At 35.1% G+C, this 14,550-nt stretch overlaps 1 protein-coding gene across 23 annotated transcripts in view; it reads right to left on the reverse strand.

Annotated features, from left to right (window-relative positions):
- The window catches only part of LOC105228676 (protein hu-li tai shao), a 75,553-nt gene that overhangs the window by 9,497 nt on the left and 51,506 nt on the right, over positions 1 to 14,550 (reverse strand). For 11 of the 23 annotated variants that reach the window (XM_011208592.4, XM_049451580.1, XM_011208591.3 and 8 more), the window contains 2 exons: positions 14,145 to 14,216; positions 675 to 6,758 (listed from right to left, as the gene is read on the reverse strand). In XM_011208592.4, the coding sequence (XP_011206894.2) occupies positions 982 to 6,758; positions 14,145 to 14,216 (5,849 nt within the window). In that variant the 3' untranslated portion in view covers positions 675 to 981. Of the gene's footprint in view, positions 1 to 674; positions 6,759 to 9,528; positions 9,598 to 12,251; positions 12,287 to 12,423; positions 12,993 to 13,019; positions 13,234 to 13,640; positions 13,724 to 14,144; positions 14,217 to 14,550 lie in introns of those variants that run through there. The other 12 variants (XM_011208598.4, XM_011208597.4, XM_049451582.1 and 9 more) reach the window with 6 other exon arrangements.

Raw genomic sequence — 14,550 nt, forward strand, 5'->3', positions numbered from 1 at the left:
TTAAGTAGTTTCGACTTGAGAACATTTTTCACACATTTTGACTAAACCATTTCGGACCTTGAAGAATAGAATATCATTAACACTGATAACCAAAAATTATAAAAGCCTATAATGTTATAAGCCCCCATATATTTCTTTAATAAATAAATATATTTTTTCGAATTTATCCTACCTTAATAAATGAATCGTAATAAATTTTCCTTCGAAATTTATTAATAGAAAAATTTATATTAAAATTATTATTTTTGGATTGGAAGTTTTTTTTTGTTTTTTAAGATAATTTGGCGGCACGTATTTATATAAAAAGTCAAATGAGACTTAAAAAAAAACATAAAAATTAAAAGTGTGTAGCAAATACACGCCGAGAGTTACTATCTTTTATTCATCTCACATTTAAAATTTTTCAAATAAATTTTGTTTTTAGATAAATCTACAAAATTTAATTACAATTCTGAATTAAATATTTATTATTTAAAGCACATAAAATTTCAAATTAAAAGACTTAAAATTCTTCAAAATAACTTTAAATAATAATTCATAAAAATGTAAATATAAAATGTTTTCATAAATTCAAAGGCCGTTCAAGTTCTTTTCTAATAATTATTATTTTAAAATTATTATCAAATTATTATTCATTTCATTTCTTTTACTAAGTGTCATTGAAATCCACCAAAAATAAATTAAAGTTTGTTAATTTTGCTAAATTATTCTTCAAATGTCTCAATCAATCAGAATTATTTCTTTTTCGTATTTTTTGTCATTTGTTTACATTTTCCCAATTAAAAAATTTGAAAATTTAAATAAACCTGCTTGTTACTTCATTTAAATTCTCAAATTTTGCAAATTATAAAAAGATAAAAAAATGCAAAAAAAATATATATGAAACTATAAAAGTGATGCGTAAAAACCGCCTACATAAAAAATGTATAACTGTTGTCCCATACCCGCCCCTACAACCTCAACCCCTATCAGTCAAACACACTAATCCTCCGTCTCCGAGATGGAGTAAGTGTGCACTTGGCACATTACATGCTCCGCATATTGTTGCAGCGACATTTGTTCGCGCAATTGGCGTTGCCCTTCGACAATATCACCCTGCACCGCAATGCAATCGTCCATATGACGCGTACACTTGTCCACATGATCACCGAAATCACGCATGTTACGTTTGTATTTGTCGAGACGCGGTTGCAATTTCTGTATTTGTTCACCGAGGGCTTCGAGTTCGTGCTGAACACCATCAGCACCGGCAACGGACGATTCAGTGCCATCGTTAGCGACTGCTTGAGCCACTTCTTGCGCGCTTGCGGTGCCCATTGCACACATAACGGTATCTTTCGCGACATCCGTTGTGTCTTTCTGTGACCCGGCAACTTCATTACAGACAGTTTCCGCAGCACATGCTTCTAACTCATACTCCTCTTCCCAACTCTCCTGCGCATTGTCACGCGATTCAGCGTGGTTGGGCAAACTGCCTGTGGAATCATTTCGGCCCACAAAAAACGTGCGATGCTGTGAGCGTCTACGTCGCTTTTGTGTCTGCAACTTCTTAACGCTGGGTTGTGTAAGACTCACCCAGAAACGTGGCGAACCGCGCACCAACTTCGATTGGAATGTATAAACGCCAGTTGAGGAATTGCGTGGACTTAACTGTTTGCTGGTCTGGCTGCTACTTTTCACCACCGTACGGCTAGAGGATGTCGTGGAGCTGGTCAAACTGCTATTGGACATGCTGCTAAAGAGCACTTTTCCGCTATTGCTCTTTGCGTTTAGTGGTCCGAAGGGATTCTTACAAAATATAGCCTGTGCATTGCCCTGCAGGCGTTTAACGCAACTGCCTCGAATGTCGCTACCGCTGTCGTTGCTGCTGTTGCCGTGTCGCGGTTTGGATGCATTGCGTATGTTTTCTAGTATGAAATTACGTTTTGAGGACTTTATCTCTGGCGTGGAACTGCTGGCACGTGGCCATCTGCTTGAGGTGCGTGCCCCAGTCTTATGTTTACAGCCGCCCAAATCGTCACGCGCACTTAACGACCTACGCTCCTCTTGTGGCGGTGTTGTTGTCTTGTTAAGTTTCGGCGGCGGAGGCGATAGTTCGCAATTTCCTGTAGACGGTGTTAGTGAGCGTGAACGTCTCAAATTTTGAGCGGAGGAGTGCATTCTCAATGCACATGTGCCAACGCTGCTCGCTTGACGACGGCAGTTATGAGCATCCTCCTTATCAGCATTTCTAGAACTTGTGCGGTATGAAGCATCATCGCGTTCTTCCTCAGCCACTTCAATCAATTCATGCTTTTGCAGTATGCTATCGCCACCCGACTCTCCCAAGGTAGTGTGTGCAGATAAAAATTTCGAATCTGAGGTAGAAGCCATGAATGTACTATGGGAACTGTGCGACTCGTCAGCACCTTGTTCGGTTATATTTAACGATTGTTCTCTAACCAACTGCTCGATCTGTGCTGGCGTCATTTTATTGCGAATAGTCGTTTCAATTTTATCGAAGATCTCCTCGCTCTCTTTTAGTTGATTTTCTTCAATTTTTCGCAATATTGTACGTTCCATTGCATTGAAATGGCTATCTGTCTCGTATATGTCGTCTTTGTAAATATCATTGATTGCATAATCAGCTTCTCCGCCACGTTGCCGCGTGCGTGTTTGTGTTTGCAACTGTAAATTTTCGACGTTCAACAGCAGCTCTTCGAACTCTTCGTCCAATTTAGTGAGATCCTCATGTTCGTCGGATTCCAAAAGTTCTCCGAACTCCATATCATCCTTATCAATTAATCGTATATAATCTTCGGTCTCGCAATCGGCTTTGAGTGTTGGTGAAGTTGGGGAGTGTATGTTTTGCTTGAAGAGCGCGTACTCTTCGAACTTTGATTCACACATTGACTTTAACTCTTTTGCTGTACGTTGTGCTGCCGCTTGTATGGAGGTCGAAGCTTCGTTGCTCGACGTTTTGCTTAGCACATTAGTCTTTTTTCGTGGACGTTTTGTTGTTCTGGGTGCAGTATATACTTTACTTGACGCCTCGTTCAATGCTTCGGCGGTTAGTCGTGCGACACGCGTAACATCCGGTAAGTTTCTTGTGGTATGGGCATTGTGATCCGACTTGTTTTTTTGGTCATCGGTTGGTAATGCCATACCGGCTTTTGCGCGCTCCATAGTTGGTGCTCTGAGCTCATTAATCAAGATTTTAGCTACTTCCAGCTCTGAAGTGCTTTCGTTGTTTTTTTTCGCAGTACAGGCAAAAATATTCTGCTTTACTTTGTCTTTTTCTACATTCTCCTCAACTAAAGCGGTCCTAGCTTCATCAATTTTCCTATGCATTCGACTAACAGCAGTGTCAACAGCAATCTCGTCCAACTGATCTTCACGAAAAAACAAATCCTGCTGTGAAGTACTGATATTGTATGTATCGACTGATTGTTCGCCGTTACTGCCGGATCTGCTCCGTCTCTCGACGACAGCGAACGCCTTTGGCATATTCAGATCAGCTTCAAATAAGACGGTTTGTGGCTGTGGGGCTGACAGTCTTCGGCACTTGGGTTTACTTAAGAGCGGCGTCGGTGTCGAGGACCGTTGAGAGGTTCCTCTATGGACTGCGTTAGGCGATATACGCTTGCTTTGTGAAGCCTCCGCAGATTTATTTTCAATGGACTGCATATTTTTGGTGTTTGTATTTCCTAAAGTCTTGCTTGCAGCGTGTGTTACGAATGTGCTATTCTCATATACTTCTGGGCCTGCTGTAGTCGCTTCGATGGGTCCGGATGCTTCAAAGCAATGTATTGTCTCAGTTGTTATGGTAACATTTGAAGTTTGCGGCGAGGGCAGCCTCTCAGCTGTCGTTGAACTCGAATCGTCAAGTTGATTGGTTGAATTTTCAAACACAATTTGCGTTTTACCCTCAAATGGCTCCATTGTCAGCATTAAAGCTGCCTGATTTGCTGATGTTTCGTACTCTTTACGTGCGTGTGCCAGGTCGTGTATTGAAAATCGCCTGACTTCAGTTTTCTGAAGTTTCATTAGCGTCTCGGATTTCGCAATCTTATTTAAATTCTCATCATCATCACTCATAAGCATGGCAGTACCGCTTGAAGAATTCTTTAGAATCACGCTACGGCTATTAAACACTTCTGCATCGAGGAGCCGCGTTGTAGGCTGTGTCAAACCCCCTACAAAGTCGTATTTTCTGTTCTCTTCTTCTGTTTGCGCGGTCGCAGCCACTTTTCCTGTCTCAATATTGCCATCAACAATGTCATCGTTTGCAGTCGCATCCTCAATTGTATTTGCACTAGCAACGCCTCGCTCTTGTTGTTGTCCATCAATGGCCGACTCAGTATCGCTCAATGAATTCAACTCCTTACCATCAAGAAAGAATATATGATCTTCCCAGAGTTCCTGAAAGATGAGCTTACGGCGAGTGCGTTCCTCGCGCGTCATCAATGAACGGCGTCGCTCCTGATTTTCCGAGTTATCAGAAGTTGTACCGGAGACATAGCGTTGATCGTTATGATCAGAGTTTTGTGGAGTGGTGTCAGTAAGTTGATTTGTCTTAGCGTCTGATGCATTTTCGTGTGCCATATGATCGCGTGCATTTTCATAGTATAAACAAATTGCTCCGTTATTTGGATTTTGGTTTGTAGTGGATTCGGTACACTGATCTGAACCTCCCGCCTTTGATGTGCTATCTTCCTCGGGCCATTGCATAAACTCCCAAATTTCCGTAACGGATATGCTACGACGATCTGCTGAATTCGAGTTTTGTGAATCTGACGCTTCTTCTATATTTACATAAGGTGTTAGGGCGTTCTCCACATTCCCCATTTCAACTTCGGATTCACGGGCGGAATTGTTGTGTTTCGCCTCCAAAGGGCAATCTCTACCCAATCGTTGGGTCTGCTGCTTTTGACTATCTTCCATAATGGCGCGATCCAGCTCCAATGTGAGATTAGTGCTACTGGCCACTTTGTGCGGAGTGTGTGCGAAACTCCAATCCGCCGACTCCTCAGAATAGTTTAGACGCATAATCTTCTCAATGAAACTAGAGTTGGACGATGTACGATTAAGAGTTTGTGTATACGTTGGAGGCGGTAAAGCTTTCATAGTGGCATGTACATCTTCATTGCTGTCCGGCTCAACTTCCTCCACCACCTCCAGTACTGGTTCGAGTTGTGAGGAGAATGGCGGCAACGTTTCCTCAGTGGTGTCTGAGCTGGCATACTCTACATAATCGTACGCCATACCATCCGAGCCGGACTGATACATAATACCTGGACAAGTCCCGCCGTGCACACGTCCAGTTATACCACCACCCGTGCCATTATAGTCGCATAAATTACGCATACGTACTTGTGTTTGCTGTGCCACCTCCGGCTTTAGGCGTACGACTTTCTCAAAGCAGTACTCGCAGAGATCGACGTAACGCGGCGATGAAAAGATCTCCTCGTAAGAGATTGATTTCCGCAACGGCACATATTTCTTTTGCTCTTTGGCACAGGGTATATGCTTGTGATCGGGCTGCGGGTCGCGTTGCGGTGAATTGAAGCCAAAGTGCGACAATGTGCGATAAGGACTGGTTGTAGCTTGAGCTTGCGCCTGGTTTTTACCACCGCTACCATCAGCAGTGGCGTGTTTTTGAGGCATATCGAAGCGAGTTTTACGTGGCGTGTTTGCCGATGTGCTAGTCGTATCTGGCGATTCGGTAGTGAACGGTATGTTAAAGATGAGATTATTGTCGTTCGCTGACGGACGGCTCAACGACTCAAAAATGCTATCGCAAACAGCTGGCGTGCAACAAGCTTGTGACTTCTTATACGGGTTCTCTGCTTCATCTGTATCGGTTGTGGTGGTGACCACTGACACGGTATTGGCTTTCTCATAGACTTGCTCGTAGACGGGCGCGTAGTTGTCATAGTACACCGCACACAAATCTGTCGTTGGACGTCCCAACAAATGACCGAACGTCTGTTCGAAATTCGGCAAAGTAACGATACCGACGGTAGGCGACGTGTGCTGATGGCGTTGGTGTTGGTGTACACAATGGTGATGTGTATGCGCACAACCAGCACCAACGCCGGGATTGTTACTGTTATTATTATTGGAATCTATGTAACAAAACTGCGGTTGCTGAGCTATGGTCTCGGCTGCGTTAGGACGCGGCTCAGCTGGTTGTATAGGACGAAACCCTATCGACTCTACTTGCACATGTTGTTGCATATCACCCCCCAGAAACTCATGACATTGTGTAGCAACTGTCTTGCCACCACTGTCACCAACGCGGCCCCCTAAATGCTTTTCAATGTCACTACTCTTTGTTGGCATGTGGCTACTATTTTGGACCTGCCTATTTGTACACTCTAACAATTCATAATCTTGCGGTTGTAATTTGTGCTTTTGTCGCTGAAATAACGTGTCTTTCTTGAGTTCGGCTATTAGCGCCGGATTGCGCTTGAAGTTGCTGTTGCTCTTATTGTTATTGCCGCAAAAGATATTCTCTTTGTTGGCTTGATAGATTCGCTGTGCGGTCGACTCAACTATGCTAACATTCATATTAGTCGCATTTAAATCATCATTCGCATTCACATGCGTACGAAATTTATTGTTGTTGTTGTTATTTCTGTTGCTATTAATGTTAACGTTGTTGTTGTTGTTTATAGCCAAATTTTTGCATGCATTCGCAATTTCGATGTACGTTTCATATTGCTCAAGCTTTGCATATCCCTCTGCTTCAGCAAAATTATCGGCGGTTTCTATGGCTAAGAAGCGGTTAGGGATTGATAAACAGTAAGTTAAAGGTTAAGCCAACGAGGGGAATATACTATATATTATAAGTATTATACAAATAACACAATAGTATGTATTAGAAGTTCATTTGAACTTGGGGTCTTTTCTCATGTATTTTTTTTTTTAACTGTTATAAACATAAAATATAAGGATTGAGGGTGTTTGTAACAACCATGGTAAAACTGTTATTTTGCTGATATTAATTTATATAACTTTGCGTAATCGATTTTTTAAAATACTTTAATTAAAAATGTGTTATTTTTTAATTAACTTTCAGTAAAAAAAAGTGTGGTAACCCTGTGTAAATTAAAAATTTGTAATTTAAAAAGTATCATTGTCAGTCTATCGAAAGGAAAAAGTATTATTTTCTATTGTGAAATTGAAGTACTATATGTACGCAGTTTAAGATTTTTTAAGGACAAATTATCTTGGTTTATACAAATTTTTATTATTCTTTTTGTTAGTTCTCAAACAAAATTTGTAAATGTTTGCTTTGACATGAATCTTATACAACAAATGGGCTGAAAAGTTCGTAGGCTGATCCATATGATTTTTAGTCAGCCCCTACCTTTAAAAGATACGTGTACAAATTTGACAGCTCTCGGTCTATTACTTTATGACATATAGCATTTCGCGGGAAGCAACTTGTTAGTTTACAAAAATGGCTCAAAAGTAATTTCCTATTATGTTGATAAGGTATTGATTCTTGATGGGAAAAATAAATTGATCAACATTATTTTCGTATGCCCATAAAGTGAAGTTGTACGGGAGAGCTAAGACTTTAAAGATATCAAAGTAAATATTGAATACATTGTGAATGAATATTTGTACAAGCGAAAGCCTGTGCAACAAATTGCTGATTCTGAGGAGTTCTTTAATCGTAATAAAACTGAATTTTCGCGTCGATATGTGATAATGAATGAAGCAGGGCTCCAGCATTTCACGCACGGAGTCCAATAGACAGTCAGCCGAGTAAACTGCATATTATGAACCGACCCCAAAGCGTGAAAATATGCAAAAGTCGGCTGACAAGGTTGTGACATCAGTGTTTTGGGATGCACGTGTTATAATATTCATCGACTATCTTCAAAGGGAAAAGCTATTAACAGCGACTATCACACTGCATTATTGGAGAAGAAAGTACTGCGTCATCAAGACAACGCAGCGTGTCACAAATCATTTTATGAATTGGGTTTCGCGTCTACTTTATTTTCCAGATCTATTCTACAGTGACTATTTCCTATTCTCAGACCTCAAGAAAATGCTCGCTGGAAAGAAATTTAGCAACAATGGAGAGGTAATCACAGAAGCTGAGGCTTATACTTATATAAAGGGTATTGAAAATTTTTCGACGGTTATAATAGTTGTATCGTCCTCTAAGATAATTTTGTCTTTTTTATTGGCGGAGACACCCCTTGATACAACAGCCCCCAGACCCAGCTATTCTTCCTTTTCGCTTTCTGGCGCCAAGATTGAATAATAAAAACAAATTTTATCAAAAAAATAAATAATAAATGTTCTATGTTAGCCTACGAACTTTTCACTCCTATTATGTTTGTTCAAAAACTAACAAATGAGAACTTATTAATTTTTTGTTTAGGATTAATTTATTTTTGCGTATTAATTACAATAATAGTAATTCTTTAATAAAAAATTAATTCTAAAAAAAATTTTATTGATTACTCAAACAGGGTTACCATCATTTTTTTATTATCCAACATGTAATTTGTATTAAAAATAATAATAATTTGTAAAAAAAAATTTATGCAAATTGAAATTTAAAGTTAAACTGGAATTTTCATTCAATACATCGTTATTACCATGGCCCTCACACAAGTATTCAAAAAGAAAATCTATATTTTTAGCTAAAAGAAGTTATTTTTAACAATAATTTTGATTTTGGATAATCTTTCAAGTATTTTTCAATGGTAACTATAAACTAACTATCTAAAAGATGAGGTGTTAAAAATATAGAAATGGTTCTTACGTATTTTAGCTGAAAATTCATATTTATATTTAATATTTACTAAGGTTAGTTCAGTTGGAAAAGCGCTACACTTTGCCAGCTAGGAAACATGCAAATTCAACAATTTAATTGGATAAGCATATATAGTACATACATATACATATGTATGTATATTTCTGACATTACAGCACTTTATAATACTACGGCATATATTTTATTAAAGTTACAGTTTTTAGAATTAAATAGTCTGCAGAGTATATTAATGAAGTATATAGTGTAAATTGGGGAAGAGACGAGTTTAGTTGTAGTGGTAGTTAGGGAGATAGTATACATACATAGTATTTAATAATAATATCAGGTGCTTTGTAAGAGTAAATAAATGTATATAGTATTGTACAGTATGTTCAAAAGTGAATTGGAATTGCGGCACACCAAAAGTTAACCATGAATGTTTGGTTTCAAATACGTATAATTTTTATGAACGCAGGGCAGGTTAAGTATTAATTAAACACCATTAAATGCAAATTCGTGTAAATGTTTGGAGCGCTTCACTTCACCCAAGTGATTTATATTTACAAACGCAGAGGTTAGGTTGGTGGTAAAATTGATGACTTGACGATTTTATATTAATATTTATTATTGCACATTATATGCACCTACACATATGTTTGGTATATATTTGTCAAGGGGTTAGGATGTTTTACAACAAAAAGTAGGCACGAGCATTTTCGTGTTGCTCGGCCTTGGTTAAAAAAACGCACAGAAATATTTATTACCTCGGCCCGTAGGCGGTTTGCGATTCACAGCCGTATGAGAACGTTCGCCATTTAAGAAACTAAGAGTTGCTAAAAGAATATACATACATACGCAAGTAATTTAAAAAAGGTTTTTTTTCGAATAATAAGATAATTGGTAAATAAAAAAATAGAAAATAAAAAAATAGTGATAACTTTAAAGTTTTTTTTAATAACAAAGACAATATGTAAATAAGTGATTTTTTTGTGTGCTAATATTCGTTAATAAATTTAAAAACGCTAATTTTTTATTTTTATAAAAATGTGCATAGTTAACATACAGATATGTGTTTACGTTAAATGTTTACTATTTTGCGATAATAATAATGCATACTTTTTCCATATACTAAAGAGCACAAAAAAGCATGTTTTGCATGCTATTGCTATTTGTGCTGTCCAAGTTGCATTTTTTTAATTTTTACAATTTATTATAATAAAAATGTGCAGACAGTTTAAAAGAAATGCCGAGATGCGTCAAAGAAGTGGTGTATGTGCGCCTAATTTAACTAACAGCTGCAGCGCCGACTAAACTAAATTTAAATATTAACAAAAAATAATGCTTACAAATACCAAAAAAAAAAATAACAACTAAAAAATCATCTAAAATCAAAGTAAAATCGTATTACCTAACGACGCTTAAAAGTGGCGGAAGGGTTGATTGGAAAGAAGGCATGTTAAATCCTAAAACTATTAATTATAGTTAAAGAGCAGGAGGGTTGCTTTAAAAAGTTGGTTGGTTAAAAAATATTAAGTTAAAAAAATTTTAAAAATATGCATTTAAAGAAAATGTCAAAATCCCAGCATACACAGCAAGTATTATTAAAACGAACAAATTGAATGCAATTTTTGAAGCAGTGGTACAAAAAAAGTCAGCAACAAAAAAAATATAATTTTTATTTTTTTTTGTTCAATTTGAAAAAGCTTGAGGTTCCCACAATAGGTAATTAAGAATATAATCTATAATATATGCACTAACACGCATTTTCATTAGTAAAGAAAAAACTTTAAACAACTAGGAAAACAACAGATAACGAGCACACTTAAACAATTTTCGAAAATAAAATTTGGTTAGAAAAAAAAACAAAATGTGTTATGACAAAAGTGGAAATTAAATTTTTAATTATTATCGTTTCCAGCAGTTTACTGCCAGTAGATGCAACCAAGTTAGAAATTGTTTTAATTATTATAAATTTGTTTTTTTGCAATATACAATTCGCAATGTGAGCATGTTGAATTATGTGTATGCGTGTAACTGCAAAAATTTAGACCAATTATTGTGTATGTTGCGTGATAAGTATAACTCTTATGTATACAAAATGAAAAAATGTGTGATTTGAGGTTAAGAAAACTTCGAAAAGGGGTATATATTTATATGCATATGAGACATTTGTAAATGGCACTATTTATGGCATATGATGAAAAAGGCATCATTTTCAGTTTCAGGTGTGGACAATGAAGTAAGATATACTTAGTATAAGTTTTTGAAAAATAACCTTGCAATTTGCAGTACAACAAAAACTAATTTTTCCCATTTTTAACTTGTTTTTTACAAATATTTCAATACTGTATGCATTTCTAAGTCAACTTTAGTTTCGTAAATGTAAAACAAAGTTAAAAGTTAAATTTTATTGTTTAATTACGTTGAACATAACCTATTAAGCATAATCACTACAAAATTTATTAGTAACTATTATTATACGTTTCATTTGCTTCATATAGGCATTAATCAATTGTGATAATAATGTTGATTCTAATTTTTTTGAGCCCTACTGCTCCTCTAATGCATTGCAAAGCCAAAATCTTTCACACTTTTTAACTGAAAATGTTGCTTATTTGCATTGCGACAGTGAACTAAACGCCTACCAAACTCACTAAGCGAATGTTGAAAGGTAACTTAATATATTTTTTTTGGTTTCATCTTCGAGTTTGCACTCACCTCAGCGGCGTTCGCCTGTACAGTGGTTTAAGTTTCGACATTTCTGTCAGTTAAAAATTCAAACGTATATTTGTTGTTCAGCTGTATTGTGTAGGTAGTATTTTTTTTTTAGTTTTTTTGCGTTGTGCCGGAAAATATTAGGTAATTATTGTACTAATATTTAGTAGTAGAAAAAACTAATACAAAACAGTACAGTAGCGGTAGTAGTAGATTGTGGTCCTATAAACGCGTTATCGATGTTGGTGTTGTTGTTGTGGTTGTTGATGATGATAGTTATATAAAGCTAGCGATAAAATATAGCAGCGCCATGTACACAATCATACGCAAGACGGTAATAGCTGCATATGGGGAGCTGCATCTCGTCGATTAGCTTGACGCACTGACTTAACTCTCACGCATTTTAAAAACTGTGCGCACATGAGTGATTTACCAATGGAAAACTAATTGACTAGCTAAGAATTAACTAACACTTTCGACTAGACTAATTCGACTGACTTCATTGGACTAAAGGACTACTGCGCGAAATTAACACATACATATATGTACATGTGGGCAGCTTCTCTCTTTGCTTATTTGTAAAATTTTATTGGGGAAAAACTAAAAAACTAAATTTTTCTGGCTTACAATAAAAAAAATTCACCATTTTAATTTAATAATTACAAAATTTTTTCATTTTAAAAGTTTTATTGCAGTTTCCGGAATAATTTTTTTTTTTTATATAAAATAAAAATTTTATGTCTTGCCGAATTTTTTTCTATTTTAGAGTAATTTTTATTTTACCAATTCACTTTTTCTTGAAGCTGGCTACAAAATATAACAGGCAAGGGAAATAGAAGAGGAAGATAAAAATTTTGATTTATGTAGTTAAACGAATTTTCAAAAATTCTAATTCATTCGTATAACATATGAGAAAAATTTTGAAACGGAAAATGTGAAAATTTTAATAATTCTAAAAATGTTTAAGCGCTTATTAACAAACAAAAATAAAACGAGAAAAAATTGGTTATGAAAATATTAAAAAATATTTTACGAATTCAACTGATATTACTTTTTTAAACGGAATTTGAACAAAAAATGCAAGAAAAACTATCTCTTAAAAAAACTTTTACACCAAAAAAATTAAGACGGTTAACATATATACAAAAATTTTGTCATAACGGTTATTTTGTTTACAAAGGAAACAACTGCAGCTGCACACAAAACTTAAACTAACCAAAATCTTGTGCCAATAGAAATGTTGGGTAGAAATTTTGAAAAATAAATTTAGATAGAAATGAAAGCTCTGTATGAAAAGTGTCAGTATTGATAGGAAGTATATAGAGAACAAGAGAGTGTGTATCGCAATAGCAGCAGTAGCTGAAGTACGAAGTATGCATAAAGTTGTTTGGTTGTTAAATAGTAGCGGAAGTAGTAGTAGTAGTAGAGAAGAAGTAGTAGAAATAGTAGCAGAAGTGGTAGTAGTAGTAGAAAATAATAAATCACTTAATACACGCCGTACAACATGTTGGGCCTGTTTGCAAACGAATTGAAACATGAGTTTAAAATAGTTTTGTTTGTAATTTATGAAAATAAGGAATGTAAGATTTTATAGGTTTAGTTAAGTTAAGTAAGTTATTAGCGTTTAAAGGAGACAGATAGTCAGTTTTAAATATAATAATTTGTTAAATAGTTGTTGCAGTAATATTTGCTTGCGCACTACAGAAATGTGACGGATACGCTATCGAGCACGGGTAATATTTTCTTTCGAACAACTAATAAATTATTATGTGTGTTAACAAAAGTTAAAAACAAGTATTATAAAATTAAATGAGTGTTTTACGTTGTAGCACAAAGTGGTATAAAATATTTTGGTTTTTTGTTGGTATTAAAGAAGGGAAAGAGAAAGTAAAATTGTAAAAATAAATTAAAAAGTGAAATAATACAAAAAAATAACTAAAAATAATACTTAAAAACTTTATTTTGGTAAGCGGCAACTACATACATAAAATAAAGATATAATATTAAATAAATAATATAACAATCCATAAAAGTAATAATAATAAATATATAAGTATATAAAATTATAAAATAGCCAGCGAATAAAAAGGTTTAATTTTGTTGTTTGCATTTTTTCTGGCTGCCTCTCACCATTTCAGCCTTGAATTAGCATAATCAAAATTTCTAAGCAGAAATATTAGGCATAAATTGAGTGTAAAGAATTGTTTATCTTTAAATAAACAGCTGGCGCAATGCGGATAAAAACTAAATAGAAAAATAGTTTAAGAAATTCAACATTTGGAAAGACAAAATAAAAAATGCAATTATTGACTATATAAAACAAAACAATACAATTATAAGCAATATGTAACTACTAATATACTTGAACAAATCAATATATATATTTTTATATCAACAATCATATGTTTAACGAAAGAAACAAACAAGGAATATAAGAAAAATCTGAACATACACAGGTATATTATGTAAATAGAATATAAAGCAAATTTTCAGACAATAACAAAACGCTGTTAAATAAGTTTAATGATGACGAAGTAAAATTGCTTCACGCGCAGCTTATTAAAATTTTGAAAATATAACAATATTTCTCTTTTTTTCAGTGTTTACCAACGAAACTTATGCAGGTTTGTAAATAAAAATGGAAAAATTGTTTGATTGGACTTACCATCGCTCAATACTACTTCGGCTTGGCTTGGAATTGGCGCCTGTTGGGTTTCTATTCTCATCACTTGGTGTTCTAGAAATAAGTAAAGGATTTTTTTTTTGTTAGACGTTTAAGGGTTTTTGATGATTACTTTTACTATACTAAGTAATTTGAAACAATTTATATTTGAAACTTCGAAAATTGCATTCGTATGAACATTATACTCGGAAACTGCTACGGAATATAGATACTTTACTAACAAGCCTTATGTATGATTCCATAACATGTTTTTATTATGGTATATGGAGCAAGGATTCCTAGAATCACCGTCATCGTACTAAAATGTTATTTTATGAATTTTTTTATTCACACAAATAGAGAAATTCGATTATTTTTTTCCTTACTCCGATAATAACTTGCTAAAATT

This window comes from Bactrocera dorsalis, chromosome 3, assembly GCF_023373825.1.
Source record: "Bactrocera dorsalis isolate Fly_Bdor chromosome 3, ASM2337382v1, whole genome shotgun sequence".
Classification (NCBI taxonomy): domain Eukaryota; kingdom Metazoa; phylum Arthropoda; class Insecta; order Diptera; family Tephritidae; genus Bactrocera; species Bactrocera dorsalis.